The following is an 18449-nucleotide window of genomic DNA, read 5'->3' as shown; positions in this document are numbered from 1 at the left end:
TAGGAGTACTTATTAACCAACGACAGATATTTTTGGACGAAGGCGCATTGTACAGGCGGCCGCGCCACATTCAAATCTTCCGACAGACGACTCAACAATTATTTCAGAGGATATAGACATGGCAGAAGAATCACAGAAAAAGAAAAGGAAGCCAAACTGGTCACAAGAGGAAACACTCCTCTTGTTCAAAGTGATTATGGAGAAAAAAATAATTATAAATGGGCGATTCAAGCCAAGTTTAAACCACAAGGACAAGAGGGAGGCATGGCAAAGCACGTTGATGCTGTGGTATCGTTTTCTGTTTACATATAAATGTTCATCGACACTTGGAGCCACAATTCTAATGTTTGTGCCATCTATGGTACCCACAACACCGGGAAACCTACAGTCTTCCATGAACTCCGCTTGTTTTACTTGCACTTCTTGGCGAGTCAATGGGAATTTTACAAATTGAGTTACAATATCTGGTTCTGATAGTGCATCAATTGTTTGAGTAATGACACAGCTGATTGTTGCTTGCGAGGTCCCAAAGTCGTCACTGCTGCATTTCACCTGTGGCTAAATATCATAGGGTAATTGCCACCTTCGTCTCAGGACTCAGTGGTCGATTCCTTTCTGTTCGGGATTGAAGTTTGTCTCTCACTAAATCAGCCATTGTTATTATACCAGCACGGTTCATTCTGAAGCGTTTGATGAATTCGTCGTCATTGTACTCGTTAAATATGTCCTGTCGCTGTCGATAAACTTGCTGTTGTCTTTGTAGTTGTTGTTGCTCCACCATCTTCTCTACTAACAGGAATTTGTTAAGAGCTTAATAGTCCTCCACAGCACTTTTACCTTAACAGTACTTTTAAGGCCCTAACAAGTTTTCTGTATCCACTGTTAGTGCTTAACAGCTAAATGTTAGTCTTAACAGGAATTTGTTACCCTTAACAGCTATTTGTTAGTGCTAGCAAGTATTGTGTATACGGCCCCTGGGATGTAACTGCAATATAAATTCTATTATTAATTTTCTTAGGGCTATTGATCTTCTCAATGATCTTTAGATTTCAATCTTTTTTATTTGATTTATTTTTTAAGCTTTTTACCACTTCCTTTTCTTAATCATAAATACTACGGCATCAATGACCATTGATGTTGTGACGCCAGATAAATCCCAATTATTCTATTCCTCCTCACCTCCTCATTTCTCACTGTTAGCCTAGTAAACCCCATCATACTTCTCAGACACCTCATCTCAAACACATTTCAAAATCCTTCTCTCTTCCTCTCTTCCTCTTCCAAATGTATATAATCAATTTAATTTACTGGAATTTGCCAGGTTAAAGCCCAGTGCATTCTGGACTGCTTGTGCTGTGCTCCTGTACCATGGAGCGAAAAGACAAAGGAGATGTATGAGCTTGGCATTACACTAGACACACCACTAACCTCAGCCCTGGAAGACCAGTGCAGAATTGTTGGTCTTAAATTGGTTATGAGAAGGTATTCTCTTATTCAGTGGAATATTAATGATCCAGTATCGGCAGAGGTAAGATTTCTCGCCCTTTGAAAACAATGATATCAGTACTTGTTATTTAAGCTTGAATTTTGGAACTTGTTCATTTTTTTTTTTATTATTTTATGACACTGTTTATGAAAATGCAAGAGTGACTATCATATTGTTTTTGAAAGTAAAATTTTTTCCCTCAGGCAATATTAAGAAACATAGTCATGCAAGAGGGAGATGATGTTCTGAAAGATAGCCTTCAAGTTGTGGAGGCATACAAGCATCTCTCTGTTGTAGATGCATATTATTTTCGCTCATTGCATTTTATCAAGAAAGGGTAAGTGATTGTCTATAAATGGAATAAAAAATTTCTTGTATTTTTATTTTGTGCTCAAATATTTATATTTGTACAGAGATGGAGGAATCTTGGCACTTGGATTAGATTGTAGAATTAAGTAATAGTGGCAAAACTTGTCATTAGGAGACCTTGTGGTTCATAATGAGGCTGGGTGCAGAAAAAGAAAGAAACTCATAAAAGATAGTTATAGAAGAGATCTGAAGAAAAACAGTTTTCCACACACTGGACAAAACAATACATACATACATATACCAAGGCTTTTTCCCCCTTACAAGGGGGGGGGGGGTAGCCCTAAAGGAAAAGGCATAAAATCATTCCCACCCATTCCATCCCTGAATACACTCCACACCCCTCCTTCCCCCCTCCTATTTTAGCACCTCCTGAACGACGGGTCATCCCTGCACCTTGTCCCTGCACCTGCACCTTGGACAAAACAATAATATGTGCAAAAACAATACAAGAATTTAACCACTTCAATACGGGACTTAAATCTCGCGGGCAGCAGCCAATGCCAGCCGTACGACGTAACGAAATAATATTCGCATCATAAAATATAGTCGCCGCTTATATCGATCGTTCTCTCTTTCACCCGCGAATTTTGAAAACCACAGAGAATGGGATTAAGGGTGCATTTGGGAGAATGTAAAAACACAGGGGCGACTACAATAAATATAATCAAGACGCCGATATGGCAGCGTCGCGAATCCACTTGCTCCTCATGACGCCTACGTGTGCGGCACCGTATGGAAGGGGTTAAGAGCAAACTGGACATGGAGAGATACAAAGATGGAACACCACAAGCTTAGCTCCCTGTCTCATAAGATACAACTAGGTAAATACACACACACACTTGACATCGGAAAGGAAGTCTAGCGGATGAGCTCTGACTCAGTGCTTTGTTGCTTGGATCAAGGAAATGCCTTGTTGTTGTTTTTGGAATGAGAGGGCTATGTAATCGTGTGACCGGTAAGGTGTAAAATCCAGCTTTGGATAAGTATAGTATAGCACAAAATGGAGAAAAGAAAAGAAGATAAAAGAATTAATGAACCAACTAAGAGAGGATTGGATATGAGTAGAGTGGAATCACCACCTGGTGTAAAACCGAAGAGAACGTATCTAAGCGATGCTCCAAAGACTTCACAAAGGTGGGAAAGCAATGTTTTTTCAGGATTTCAAAGGGAAAGGGTAGCAATAGGATAAGTTATGGATACAGATAGAGAAAGTAGGGCTAGCAGTGTACTAAGGAATCGAGACATCAACGACTTGATAGAAGAATTCATACATACATACATATACCAAGGCTTTTTCCCCCTTTCAAGGGAGGTAGCCAAAAAGGGAAAGGCATAAAAACACTCCCACCCATTTCATCCCTAAATACACTCCACACCCCTCCCACCCTCCCTCTCATCTGAGCACCTCCTGGATGATGGGTCATCCCTGCACCTTGCCCACCGCCCTGGGTCAGAAGCAGTGTCGCAAGACACAGCACATCCACAGCAAGGCAGCTTCATTTAATCGGCGACCCCCCCTCTCCGTCCCCCCTTGCATATAAGGAGAGGACGGGGAGAAATCCCTTCGGGTTGCGTCAAAATTTACTCACACATACTACCCCACCCCCACCCCCCGCCCATTCCTCCTCATGCAATCACAACATCATCCATATACAACCATTCTCCACTCACCTCTGTCTTCCGTCCTCTCCCTTCCTTCCTCAACAGACATTCCCCTCTTCCCCAAAGCCCCCTTCACCCCATCCATCCACCTCATCCTAGGACGTCCCCTCATGTTCACTCCCTCCACATCTGCCTTCCATACCTCTTTTACTAGTCTTTCTTCACTCATTCTTTCCATGTGTCCAAACCATCCTAATATTCTTTCATCAACCCTATCTCCCAGCTCCTTTTTCACCCCTGTTCTCCTCCTCACCTCCTCATTTCTCACTCTATCCAGCCTAGTAACCCCCACCATACTTCTCAGACACCTCATCTCAAACACATTCAAACTACTCCTCTCTTCTTCTCTTATGTTCCACGTTTCTGCCCCATACAGTGCTGTTGGCACAATCACTCCTTCATACAGTCTCCTCTTCGCATCCATTCCTAAATGTCTATTCCTCATTACACTCTTTAATCCACCAAGGCATTTACTCGCTTCTCTCAATCTACATTCTACCTCCACCTTCACTCCACCTTTTCCTGCTACACTTGCACCCAAGTATCTAAAACTATCCACTTCCTCCAGTCGCTCCCTTAATGTTCACTTCCAGTCTACTGCCACTTTTACCCCTTGTACATCTCATCACCTTACTTTTACCCACATTTATCTTTAGCTTTCTTCTATCACATACTCTCCCAAACTCTGTCACCAGCTTCCTCAATCCCTCCTCCGACCCTGCCACAAGCGCAGTGTCGTCCGCAAACAACAGCTGGCTCACCTCCCACTTTTCTCCATTTTCTTTAACCATCTCCAATCCCTGACCCACTACCCTAGCATTCACCTCTCGCACAACCCCATCCATGTATAAGTTGAACAGCCAGGGTGACATAACGCATCCTTGACGAAGTCCCACCTTTACTTCAAACCATAGAATTCATAGATCTAAAAATAGATTATAGAGCTTTGCACAAGGAACAATAAATTGATGTAGAACCAACGATGAAATAAGAGTTGAATGATGTAAAAAGTGAACTATGTATGATTAAAAGAGAAAATGGAAGAAGGGAAAATGAGGATAGAAACAAAAATGAAAAACCGAAGAAAAGAGTTCAGAGAACAAATACAAGCAGTGACTGGAAAAAATGGGAGAATCAATCAAAGAGACTGGTCTTCTTGAAGTAAAGAATGAATGGAAACGGGAATGTGAAAATAAAAAATCTTGTTCAAAGAAATAGTACAGCAGCAGGTAGAAGAGAATGCAAAGGAAACGGTGACTAAGGTAATCAAAGATAAGGAAAATTGGGTGAGAGACCCAGTGGACAAAAAGAAATGCATTGTGGTTTACGGTATCAATGAAAAACAATGTACACAAATAACAAAGAGAAAAAGAAGAGAAAGAAATTGCGAAGGAGATACTAAAAGAGGTTCAAGATGAGGGACAGAATTCGGAAAAGGAAATCAATGACGTGCATAGGATGGGTACATGCTCAAAAGAAAAAACTGCAGACCAATGAAAATCAAACTAAGAACTCAAATTATAGCGGAAGAAATACTATCAAAAGTGGCAAAACTAGCAAACAGTGAAAAATAGAAAAATGTGTGGATAAAAAAGGAAACAACCAAAAAAGAGAAGAAAAGAAAAAATTAAAAGTGGCATATACAAACATGAATGGCATGATTTCTGAAGTGAATTAAACGACTGTCAATAGAGAAACCAGACATAATGAGAATTGTGGAGACAAAACTTAAAGGTCCTATACAATCAGGTAAGGTGGGACAAGGTTACAACCTTTGGTCGAAAAATAGAATGGACAAACGGGGGAGGAGTCATGCTATTGACGAGAAAGGGCCTAAATGTAATAAAGGCAACAGAAGGAATGGAAAATGTGGAATTGATCACAAAGTCGAAAATACCAGTATGAAAAGTAGAAAGTTCATACTTGTATATGTGCCCTCAAAAACTAAGACTTGGACTGACAGTGAACACTCAAAATTACTAGAAGACACAAAGAATGAATTAACTGAGACACTGAAATATGGAGAAAACATAGTAATTATGGGTGACTTTAATGCAAAGGAAATAAATTGGGAAGAATTGACAATGAAAGGTGGAGAGGATCTCTGGGGCAACGTCCTACTGGATATGACCATTGATTACACATTGATTTAATGGGTCAAAGAAAACACTAGATACAGACAAAATGAAGAACCATGGAGACTAGACTTGATACTCATTTCTGAGCCTGAAATAGTGGAAGAAATAAAGTACAAGACACCAATTGGAAGGAGTGACCATATACTAATGGAGTTTGAGCCTAAGGAACAAAATGTTGAGAGAAGAAACGAGAAACATAGAGAAGGAAGATAAATGTACAACAAAACTGACTTTGTAAAATTTAGAAGAAAAAAAAATTCAAAATGCCTGTATATATATATATATATATATATGTATATGTACATATATATTTATATACATATATAAATACATATGTATACATATATATATATATGTGTGTGTGTGTGTGTGTGTATTTACCTGTGTGTGGATAACACTTATGTAAAAAAGGAAAGGATTGGGGGGTAGGGAGTGCTTATATATTTGTGAATGATATTTTGACATAGACCAAAGGGATTTCTCCCTGTCATCTCTTTTTCTGCATGAGGGGATGAAGAGGGGGGTCACCAATTAAGTGAAGCAGCCTTGCTGTGGATGTGCTGTGTTTTGCTGCATTGTGTTTGACCCAGGGCAGTTGGCAGATGGATGACCCATCATCCATGAGGAGCTGAGATAGGAGTGATGAAGAGGGTGGTGGAAAGGAGTGAAAAGGGTGGGAATATGTATGTGCCTCTGATTTGGCTACCTCCCTTATAAAGTGGAAAAAAAACTGTCTATTGATAGTAAATGAGGGATGAGATGTTAGCATAATCCTGATAGTAATAGTAGCTTTTTATGGTATTTAACTACATGTTTGCTTTCAGAAAGCCTGAAGAGATAGCTTCCCTTCTTCAGGGAGTGACATGTGATCTGCAGCCAGTTATTGCCAAAAGGCTCCTCCAGCATAATCGTTGTGTCGTGAACAAACCTGCACATAGGACCAAGGTCAGTTAATGGAGGCTTGTAATCACTCAATCCATTGCTTGAATTTTCTCTTCTGGGAGACTGGTCTCCATGAATGTTGCATTATCCAATTCAGCCCACAAGTTACTTCAATGAGGAAATTTTGTGGAGCTGTCTATAGTGAGTTTAGGACAGTATAGTATAATATATTCAGTGTCTTCTGTGTGGCAGTTGCATGTGGTATCTGTTACCAGGCCAATTCTTTGGAAGTCCTGCTAAGGACAAAACATTAGAAAATAATAATTTTAGCTGTTTTCTGTATTTACCACACCACCCTGCCATTTGTTTGTCTCCCATACTTTTGAATGATACTGATTGACCTATATAGTCTTGCTTCTATCCTATAGCTGCAACAATTCCCATAATGTGTGTCTATCAAACCTGTCACAAGCCTTCTCCAAATCCATGAAATCTTAACACATCCTAACGGTACCAAAAACTTTTCATGTATGTCTTACTACAAGATTGTTATCTATGTGCATTCCTTTCCCAAACTCACACTTCTCTTTCACAGTAACATCTTCAGTTCCTCTCTTGATCCTCTGCTTGATCACCAGTACCAGCTACACTTAACTTTGTGGATGGAACAGGGAAATTAATTTGCCATTGTTTTCAGGAGAAGGAGTTTACTCGAGCTTTTACTTTGGGAGGTGTAACCCTGGAGTACTGCTTGAAGCAACATGTGACTTCTGAAGATGCTGAAGAAGTCAAGAAGTTCTTTGTGGATCTCAGGAATTATTCATCTCTTCAGGTTAGATTTCAACTAAATTTGTATTCCTCTGTATGTTCTGGTGACAAAATGCCAGAGGGTTAATCACAAATCTGAAAGGTTGTTTTGTCAGTGGATTCAGCTGCTAAATGTCTAGTTTTTATTAGTTGTATTGAGCCATGGCCAGAGTAAGGTCTTGATTGAGTTGTATATATATGTTTCAAGCCAGAGCGAGGAAGGTAGAAGGCATATCCGGGAGAGTGCGAAAGAAGAAAGTTGAAGATAAATGTATGGTGATGAGATGTACAAGAGGTGGAAGTGGCAGCAGACTGGAAGTGAGCATTAACCTCTTCACTCCAGGGCACATCGCACGTCTGGCAGCACTAGCTGCTCGACGTGCGATGATGCGTCATAATAATCACATTATAGAATATAAAGTCAGTGCTCAATCGTTCGTTCTCTTTCACCCGTGTATTTTGATAACCGTAGAAAATATGATGAAGCCAGTTTAGAGAGAATGGAGGTTATGTAGGTACAACTACAATAAATATAATCAAGATGCCGACGACGGCATCATAGAGTACCCACTTGCTCCTCATGCCGCCTATGTAGGCGTCACCATATGGAAGTGATTAAGGGAGAGCGACAGGAGGAAGTGGATAGTTTTAGATACTTGGGTGCAAAGTGGCAGGAAAGGAAGGAGTGGAGGTGGAGGTAGAATGTAGATTGAGAGAAGCGAGTAAATGCCTTGGTGGATTAAAAAGTGTAATGAGTAATAGGCATTTGGGAATGGATGCTAAGAGGAGACTGTATGAAGGAGTGATTGTGCCAACAGCACTGTTCGGGTTAGAAACATGGAACATAAGAGGAAGAGAGAAGGAGTTTGAATGTAAAATAATAATAATAATAGAAGGTTTATTTCAATAGCAGTAATACACTGACAATAATAAAATTCGAAAGATGATTAAATATATAAAAACGTGGAGTATATATACATTGATTCTGGATATACACGGTACAAGTTTACATTGAGTTGATTATTTGCACAATGGATGGGATGGCACTGTTTTTATAGCTGTCAGTTCTTGGCGCTTTGATCGGTATGAGCCTATTTCTATACTTGGTGACGTGGTGGAGCATTGGAAGGAGGAAGTGACGGTGTCTAGGGTGGGAAAGCAGGCTTTCCCCAAATTTCTTTAGTGCCTCACCGTGCCGCTGGGACACCCTAGATAGAATAAGGGTGGTAAGAGCGAGGTCGTAACCGCTGCACTCCATGCCCAGGATGATCCTGCACGCTCTCTTTTGTACCTTCTCCAACTTTTGTCTCTGTGTGTGGGTGAGTGAGCTGGACCAGGCTGGTGAGGCATACATGAGGGTGGGGAGTAGGAAGGTTTTGTAGACCCCCAGTAGCTCTGATGTAGGTGTTCCTAATGATTTTAACCTGCTCAGCATATATAGTTTGTAAGATGCTGTCCTGACTATGTTGGTGACATGTTGTTTCCAATTTAACTGATCGTCGAGTGTGATGCCCAAGATCTTGGTGGATTGAACCAGTTGGAGTGGGTAGGGGCCCAATGAAAGTTGTGCAGGGGCCACCGCCTGTGTGGAGGTACAAAAGTGCATCACCACGGTCTTGTTGGTGTTGATTGTGACATTGTTGTCTTCTGTTCACGTCATGTTGTTCAGGGTGTTTTGTAGTGGTGCATAATCAGGCTGCCTGGTGTTGATGGGGATGCCTACGGTGCTGTCATCCACATATTTGAGATTAGGTGTCTGAGAAGTATGATAGGGGTTATTAGGCTGGATAGAGTGAGAAATGAGGAGTTGAGGAGGAGAATAGGGAGAGAGAATGCAAAAACATGAGAAATGGTCGATGCAGACGAAGAGGTATTGGTTCCCATTTGAGGTGAGTGATAGTTTTAGTAAATCAATGACAATGATTTTAAAGGGTCTAGAAGGCGTTGGATAGTTGTGTATAGGTACGTGACCGCTAATGTGACCTTCATGAGAGATGCACGAGTGACATCCATCTATGTATGCGTGTATGTCTTTGCACATGGTGGGCCAAAAGTATTTCAATCTTGCTTGTGATAAACATTTCTCCTTACCACAATGCCCTGCTATTGGAGAATCGTGAAGAATTTGCAGTACTTCCGGAACAAGTTCCGTAGGAACCACTAGTTGTGTAATCCTGCGGTTTGGTTCGTTTATGTTTGTGAGTAGTGTGGTGTGGTAGAGAACCTGGTCTATGATCGAGTAATTGTCTATGTTGGGAGGAAAGTCGTCTATATTGGTAGTGTCACATGAGGTGAGATAATGAATGATTCTTCTCCAAAGGGGTCTGTTGCTTTAGCGGCGATGATGCACTCTTGCGTAATGTCAAGCGGCTGTGCTTCCTGCCATATAATTGCTGTGTGTCTACTAAGGGCATTGGCTACCGTGCTTGCATGTAGTGGAATGAAGGCATGAATTCTTGTATGGTGAGGAACCATCTGGTGAGTTTTCCGGTGAGGTTCTTTCCTTTGAAAAGGTGGAGAATGGGTTGATGGTCTGTGTATACATGTATTTCATCCAAGTATGATATCTTTAAAGTGTTTGAGGGCATATATGACAACAAGAGGGTGATGCAAACAAGGTCATCATAATAACACAACAGAGCAGGACTCGCAGTAATGGGTATAAACTGGACAAATTTAGATTTAAGAAGGAAATGGGCAAGAATTGGTTTACTAATAGGGTGGTCGATGAATGGAATCAACTTAGTAACCATGTAGTAAGCGCTGAAACTATCAGTTGTTTTAAAAAACGATTAGACAACTTTATGGATGGGGATGACAGGTGGTGATGGATACGGAGCTGCCTAGTGTAGGCCTTATGGTCTTTTGCAGTCTCCTTTATTTCTTATGTTCTTATGTTCTTAAGAGCTTTGAATAGTTTTGTTCGTGCTTGTTCAGTGCGCTGCTAGTGTATGCTATTGGTCTAAATTTTGACTCGTGCTGTTGCATCAGTAGTGCACCGAGTCCTGTGTAGGAAGCATCCGTACAAAGTGTGAAAAGTTTTGGGAAATTTGGAAATGCAAGGACAGGGGCAATTGTGAGAGGTTGTTTTAAGTTGTGGAAAGTTGTGTGGTGTTCAGGCATCCAGTTAAAGGATGTATCCTTTTTGAGAAGGGCTGTTAATGGGGCTGCAATGTGAGCATAGCCCTCAATGAAACACCTTTAGAAACCTGATAAACCCAAGAATGACTTGATGTTTTCGGTGGAGGTAGGGCATGGAAAGTCTAGGACAGCCTTAACTTTGTCCTGAGAGGTGATGACACCTTGAGAGTTGATGAAGTGTCCTAGGAAACATATTTCCCTTTTGAGGAAGGAACATTGAGTTTTAGTTTGAGACCTGCTGCAGCTAGCCTTGAGAGGACAGTTTCAAATGTGGAAAGGTGTTCTGTGAGTGACTTTGAGGCAGTGATTATGTCGTCCAAGTAAATGAAAACTGTTTTCCCTATGAGTCCTTCTAGGACCTTGTACATCAATCTAGAAAACATGGAGGGAGCAGAGATAAGCCCCATGGCCAATCTTTTGAAGTGGTAGTTGCCCGTGTTGGTACTAAAGGCTAATGGCTTTGAGTCATCATCGAGAGGTATTTGGAAATACCCCGACATGAGGTCGAGAGTGGAAAAAACAGTGTTGTGTTCACCTATAGAGTATAATGTGTCTTGCAAATGAGGTATAGGATATCTTTCAGGAATAGTGAGTTTATTGAGCTCACAAAAGTCTACAACAGGGTGAAAGGAGCTGTCATGTTTAGGAACAATGAAGAGGGGGAAATTCCAAGGGGACAAACTTGGCTCTATGTCTTGGGCGAGCATGTCTGTAATAATGTTGTCAACAATGTTGCGTTTGCTATGTGGCAGCCGGTATGCTGGTATATACAGTGGTTTAGCATGCTGTTGAAGGGGTATGTGATGTATTATTTTTGTGAGATCTAGTGGTTTGCCAGGAAGTGTAATGGTGTGCCTGTATGAGTTCGTGAGCATAAGGAGATCTGTTTGTGCTTCTGGAAAGTTTGTTGTTTATGTGAGCTGCTTGGATGGGTTGCTGCGTGTTCTGTTCTCCAGTGGTTTGTGTGTTCCATTGTCTGGTGTTGATGGTGCATATGTCAGGTATCTTGTCCTGCTCGAGTATGTGTACTGGAGCTGGGTATATGGTAAAATCACAAATGTTTGTGCCTTTGTTAGGGAGGAGAGGTGCATTTGTGTTGTTTGCCACTATGATGGTTGTATGCGCTTTGTTTGATGTGTTTGTTATGGCGGATAGGAGAGAAACAACAGATACGCGGCAAGTGTCCGTGATGCAGAAGACTTCTAAGTTCGGAGCTTGGAAAACACGAACTTGGAGCTTTGTGTACTCGCATGGATACAGTGTTTTGTCACTGATTACGACTGCATGAGTTTTTGTGAGAGTGAGAGATTTACGAGACGGTTGTGTATTCTAAGGTGAGCTCAGGGATATCTGTGGAGACGTCATGTTTCTTTTGTCTGCGAGCAGACTTTGACCTATGTGATAACAGTTTGCGTCTGTTACGTGTGTGTGTTGAGGTACTTGGGTGAGTGGTGGTAGTAGGCATGTCTGCTGCATGTGTCACGTGTGTTTGTTTCATCTGTTGGTGCGTGCTGTTGCTTGGCCACATAAATGTTTGTGACATGCGTATTTGGTGTTTGGGCATGCGTGTTGTTTTCAGATCAGGTATGAAGTGGTTATGATAGACAATATCGTGTTTAGCAGGGTAGATAGTAATGTGATTGTCTTGCATCCATGTCAACCCTATAAGAATGTCTGCAGGAAATACAACTTTGGCTATGTATATTATCATGGCAATGGGAGGGCAATTTCCATGTAGGGAGATGTCTAAGTCGATCTTGCCACTGATGGGGAAGGGAACACTGTCTACATTTGCTAATGTGATGTCTGTGGGTTCTTGAATCGTGACCCTACTGTCTGAACCTAAACTGGTTGAAAGCAAGTTTTGACATGACGCTTAGGGAGAGCCTGTATCCAGAAAGAGTACTTGTTGGATGTCGTTGACACTGACTTGAAGTGTCATATAAAGGGGATTGTTGAGAAGTTGTCATCCTGAGTACCAATAGGAGGGGGGGTGACTGGGTCTCATGAGGTCATGTATGTGGGTCACTGTGAGACGATAGTCATATCGTGTTTTGTTTGTGTTCCCGCTAGTCGAGTGTTGAGGAGACGCATATGAAGTCTGGTTTTGTGATTTTAGAAAACTGCATTGTTTTGTGTCATGGAAACATGGGCCGTGGTATTGGCAGAAGGTTGTTGGTTTTCTGTAATAACACCTGCTTGTGCTATGTCCAGGTTTGTTGCAGATTGTGCAAAAGAAGGGTGTTCTTGAGAGGGATTGCTTTCGTGATTGTGTGCATGACATTCACCTGCCTCTGGTGTAGTTTACTTGTGAGATTTGTGCTACTGTGGATGTCTGTGTGATGGGGATGTTTTGTTGTTAGATCTGTGTTTTTGCCATGGTCGTGTCTGAAAACTTTCTAGAAAAGTCTACGAGTGTTGAGTCTGGAGGGAAAGGTATGGTGGCTGTTTTCTGCAGTGTTTCTGGGTGAAGTTGTGATATCAGTCTGAGGTAACCAAAGAGTGAGAGTACATTGTCTAAGGTCATTTTGTCATTTTTAACACAGGGAGAGGATGTGAGTGTGGCTTTGAGCTCCTGTTTGAAATCGCTTGCGATCTTGACCACTCATTCCTTGGTGTTGTAAGGGCCTGTGTTAAAGGTCTTAGCGAGCGTGTATAGGGGAGAGAGAGAGCCTAAATGTTTGAATTCTGCGAATGATTTCCTGAACTGTTCTATGAACTGGTCGTATGTGTTTGAATGAAGGCGTCTGATTGTACAATGTCACTGGCTAAAATGTTATTGAAATCAATGCGTGATTTGAGAACTGCCATCTTTGTTTTGTCGTCCTTGATTTGTGTACGTTGTATTTCTGAATTTACGTCATCTAACAGAGTGTGAAGAGCTACATTATGTCTGTCAAATTTCGGAAGAGTGTGATAGTGTTTAATGAGTGTGAGTAAATTTGTAGCAGAGCATTGGTTGTCTGAGTGGTTGACTGTGTAATCTGTGTTATTTTTGTGGGGGTTGCCATCTTGGAATGTGTGTTGTAGGAGTGTGAGGTTTGGGAGTGGGGAGTTTTCATGCACACTTTTGTCCTTTAAAATGAAAAAAATCACTTGAAAAAAATAAGGCTCGGAAAAAAAAAAAAATCGCATAAATGCCTTCACTTTGGGAACTCGGACTACTGACGGAACTAAGCTTTGGCCCAAAAATTGAAGTATCTACTTACAGACTGATGGATTAGATGCAATGGTGAAGTGGTCTCGTAGAGGTGGGTGAATGGGAATAGACCGATGGATTTGGTAAGATGTTGAAGTGTGATCTGGAAAATAGGGAGAGAATAAGTACAGGCAGGTGGAGATAGGTATGGTTAGTTTGGTGTGGACTTCAGTTTTTCGTATGTGCTGAACCGAATGGTAGAAGTGGGGAGCGATTCTTCCGTTGGAGAATGGAGACGATGTCCCACGTAGAGCGATGGGCATAGGTGGAGCGTAATAGGTGGGTTGAGGAAACTGATGGCGTCCTTTGTTGTGGGATTTTGTCCAAGAGCGCTGGAAGTTGGGCACAGAGGCAAGGATGGTCCTGGGGGTTGTGTTGTCTCTGGCTGCTGGTTCACTGTTGCTGGGCAAGTTGATAGATTCTGTCTGATGGATGTGGTGCTTGGGTTGAGACTAAGTTGTGTGTAGTCGTGGAGTAGTGAGGTGATGCCCGTTGCTCGCCTTGGTAACGTCCTGGAACGTAGCTAGTGTTCAGCGTGATGGCGGAGTGGATTTTGTCCGGTTGCGCTGGGTTGAGTTTACAGTGAAGTGGATGGGCCTTTGTCTCGTTGCAGGTGCCGTTGTAATTACTCTTCTCCGCTACTCTGGAATGATGCTTGAATTGTTCTTAGTATCCCAGTGTGGTCCACCTGAAAAATGTTTTTGGATCCCACTGCTGTTCACCAGATATGGTGGATGGTATTGTTCACAACATATGGGTAGTGTTAGAGTGGAGCGGCTTCTCTGGAGGCGTGGAAAACAAGCCTTGGTATTTGTCTTTATTCGAGTGAATATCTCTCGCTCTCCGAAGAGGAACTGTTCATTATATACATCAATCCGGCAAGGTTGCTGACAAGGGAAAATATTTACATGGTCGCTGTTTCCAGCGAGACTAGACATCAAAATTATTTAATTTACATACAGGCTGGCTGAGTGGGTTAGGGCATCATTCTTTGAGGCGAAGGTCGAGGGGATGGCGGTTCGAATCCTGCCACCGGCGAAGTTAAACTAAGGGCATGGTTCATGAAATTCCACACTACAAAGTCCTCTTTTAATGGCACCATCCTAGCCTTCTGATGGGAGGAGTTTGTGACGTTGAACCATATCATCATCATCATATCATACAGGGGTAACAAGAAATGGTGATGCATCACTTTTTATCATTTATATGTGTTTGTCCGAATGTGGACTGGTGAGAATATTAACCTTGTGGAAATCTATTGTCGAAGTAGCAATATCTTCGGTAGCAGGAATCAAGGATTTGGTGACAGCTGTGCGTGTCTGAGGTCATGACCCCAATCATTTGGAGTCTCGGGACAATAGACTTGACCGCAATGCTTGACCCTTGGTGTACGTCAGGTCTTGACTACCATCTTACACTGGTGTGGTGCAATGCATGTGCATGTGTATGTGCATACTCGTCTTGTGGGTGAGAGCTGGTAGATGTAGGTAGAAAGGAGACTACATCGTTCTAGAAGCTCTCCAGCAGAACTATGAGTTGAGGAGGAATGGGGATTGTTCAAGGAGTCGCAAGGTGTGCAAAGATGGTGTGTGGAACAAGGAGGATGGGAGGAAATAGAAGGGAGGGTAGTGAGTGGTGGGATGGTGATGCAAAGAAGTTTGTAGAAGAGAAGTGAGCTTTCACAGAGTGGCTACAAAATAGGATGAGGGAATCATGTGAGAGATACAAAGAAAAGAGAAGTAAAGCATAAGATAAATGAGGCAAAGAGGAGAGCAGATGTGAAATGGGGTAAGAGTAACAAAATATGAAAGTAATCAAATTTTTTTTTGAAAGAAATTAAGAGGAAGAGGTGAATCAAGTAGAGAAGAAAAGGTAATAGGTGCAGATAGAGAGATGATAATGGAAGAGGTGGAAGTAAGAGGAAGATGGGCAGAGTATTTTAGGGAGTTGCTAAATGTGAAGGAGGATAGGTAGGGAAAGGTAGTTGCAAACAGGTTTAAGATGATTTTTGCAATGATGTAGTGATTTCTTTAGTCCAATGAACTTAACTTTATATTTAAGGTCTTCCCCAAAAGAGTGAGATCTTACAATCCTGAACCAATTGTATTTTCTCCTACACCCTCTCCCCAATCAGATTTGTTGTTACAAATCTATATGCAATATTGTTTACTTAGCAATCTCGAATCACTGCATAACTCACATCAATTACAAGTAAATTGCAAAACACTTCATATAGACTCCTGGCCATTTTCATGACTTGAGGTGGAGATTGAGATTGTGTAAACCTTTGCCTATGAATTGTGCTTTTTACAAGTAACTGATCCATAAAAATTAAACCCTTACCATCTTCCCTCTTTCTACCAACGTCTCTCTACCAGCCTCTTACAGTGCCTTCAACTTGGCTATCCATTTCTCTATATACTAAGGACCTCATTCCCTTTATAAGTATGGTAGCCAAGTCAAAGGCATGCACCCACTCTCATCTATCTCATCCATTCCACTCTCATCCACCACCCTTATTTTCGTCTCATCCTAACTCCTCATGGAGCTAGGATGACAAAGATGACTTTGCTACCTCCCATATAGTATATAGAAGCAAGCCAGAATGTGGTTAATCAATCCATTGTCCCTGATCTCTTGCAGAAGTCTTGTCATCTTCAGATAATTAGCAACACCCTCAGGGCAGGTCCACAAGTCACTCAGAGAAGATATATAGTGTTGTTGTCTAGGGGTTGTTTGTGTGGGGCATTGTAGTATGAGGTGTTGTGTCCTTTGTGTGGTGGCTGCGGCTGGGACAGTTTCAATTAATGGCCAATTCTTTTCTGCTTTGGTACTATCTCAGTGACAGATAGTGGCCAAAATGTGACCAACAGATGAATAAAATCACAAGGCATTTGTCACATTAGACTTAGTCATTCTTTGGGACCAATGATGGGTACCTGATTGTGGCAGCCTGCAAGGTGTACAACCAAATCATCCCTCTAATGCACGCCACAACCTAACAAATAAAATATATAACACAGACATGCACAATAACACCAAAAGATGGCTGGCCAATTATCTGGCAGGCAGGAATGCTCATGTGTCATATAATGGCCAATCATCGCACATCAGAAACATTAAGAACGGAGTACCACAGGGCTCAGTTCTATCCCCCACATTATTTAATCTATACATGCATGACTTACCCACACCAGACACCTCAGAAATACAAATCTCTTCCTACGCAGATGACATAACAATCACATGCACACATCGTAACACAGACAAAGCTGCAGAAATAATCCAGCCTTACCTTGACACACTCAACACATGGTTCATCACAAACAGACTCAAAATAGCTCCAACCAAATCTACAGCAACACTTCTCACCAACTGGACAAAAGAACACAAATACATACCTCATCTCTACATCAACAACACTCTAATACCACACACAAACACACCGAAAATTCTTGGTGTAACATACGATACATCCATGTCTTTCAAACAACACCTCACAAACATAAAAAACAAATGCACACCTAGACTTAACGCACTCAAGTCAATCACTGGAACAACATTTGGACAAAACAAAGAAACTAATATAACAATATACAAACAATGCATACGCTCAGTGATGAATTATGCGAGTCCTGCATGGGCTCCTAATCTCAGTGAGACACACCACAACACCCTTCAAATCATACAAAACAAAGCCCTAAAAACAATTACAGGCTGCACAAATACAACACCTACAGATCATTTACACCATGAAACAAAAGTCCTCAAAGTCAAGGACCACCTCGACATGAGAGGCACACAAACACTTGCTGCAGCCACCACAAACACATCACACCCGCTACACTACATAGCAGAACACCCACACACACCAAGAAACATTAAAACTACACCCAAAGACCTTTATTACGCACAGATACTCTCTTCTCTTCCTCCACAACCACCAAATACCAGCCTCCGGAAACATATTCATAATCATATCACTCACCGCTCCATTAACACACTGAAAGACAACACACTGCTGCATGCCAGACCCCCTGATATCCACCCTTCTGAATCCTCTCTCCCACGAAAGGACAGAGTCCACTTGGCCAGACTGCGATGCGGTCACCACCCAGCACTTCTAAGCTACCAGAAGAGGCTGGACGACCGTGTTGTGAACAGCTGCCCAGGATGTAACACTTCACCCCATACCATACAACACATAATGGAAGACTGCATTATACACAATCATGCACGCAAACAACACAACATACACTCTATAAAGGATTTGTGGGAAAACCCAGTTTCGGCTGTGGCCTTCCTTGGGGAGACGGGACTGCTCGGACAGACAGTCTAGGGAACGACAACAACAACAACAACAACCAAATCATCCCTCTAATGCCCATTTTCAAAACCTGCCAGACCCTTCACGTCCATCTGGAGATGTAACCGGATGGGTTGACATTTGGTTTCTAAATTGGGTCTAAATTCTCTCTATCATCTTCCTCTGTATTTCTTTCATCTTTTCACATATTGAGAACTGACAACTGGTGACTCTTCCTCCTTATCACTTGCAGAGGAAGAGTCCCACACTTATACAACACAAACACAAGTTCTAATTTTGCTCCCAGAGAGACCTGTGGGAAGGCCCAAGGATTGTTGCTAACCACTGTGGAGCTGCAGGTTTCCAGCCAGAGAAATTTGAGGCATATCATTATCATTGCTCTTGCTTCATTCTTCCATTTTATCTCTATTTTATGGCTTTGGCCATGTCATAACCTTC

At 41.9% G+C, this 18449-nt stretch overlaps 1 protein-coding gene across 1 annotated transcript in view; it reads left to right on the top strand.

Moving 5' to 3' along the window:
• Positions 1-18449, top strand: part of LOC143025424 (kinetochore-associated protein 1-like) — a 159485-nt gene that overhangs the window by 73230 nt on the left and 67806 nt on the right. The window contains 4 exon segments of the mRNA XM_076185081.1: positions 1322-1528; positions 1690-1823; positions 6480-6600; positions 7235-7369. Of these exon segments, the coding sequence (XP_076041196.1) occupies positions 1322-1528; positions 1690-1823; positions 6480-6600; positions 7235-7369 (597 nt within the window).

The sequence above is a fragment of the Oratosquilla oratoria genome, chromosome 5 (genome assembly GCF_046742065.1).
Source record: "Oratosquilla oratoria isolate Oo_2021 chromosome 5, ASM4674206v1, whole genome shotgun sequence".
Classification (NCBI taxonomy): domain Eukaryota; kingdom Metazoa; phylum Arthropoda; class Malacostraca; order Stomatopoda; family Squillidae; genus Oratosquilla; species Oratosquilla oratoria.
This window is presented reverse-complemented; position numbering and strand designations above follow the sequence as displayed.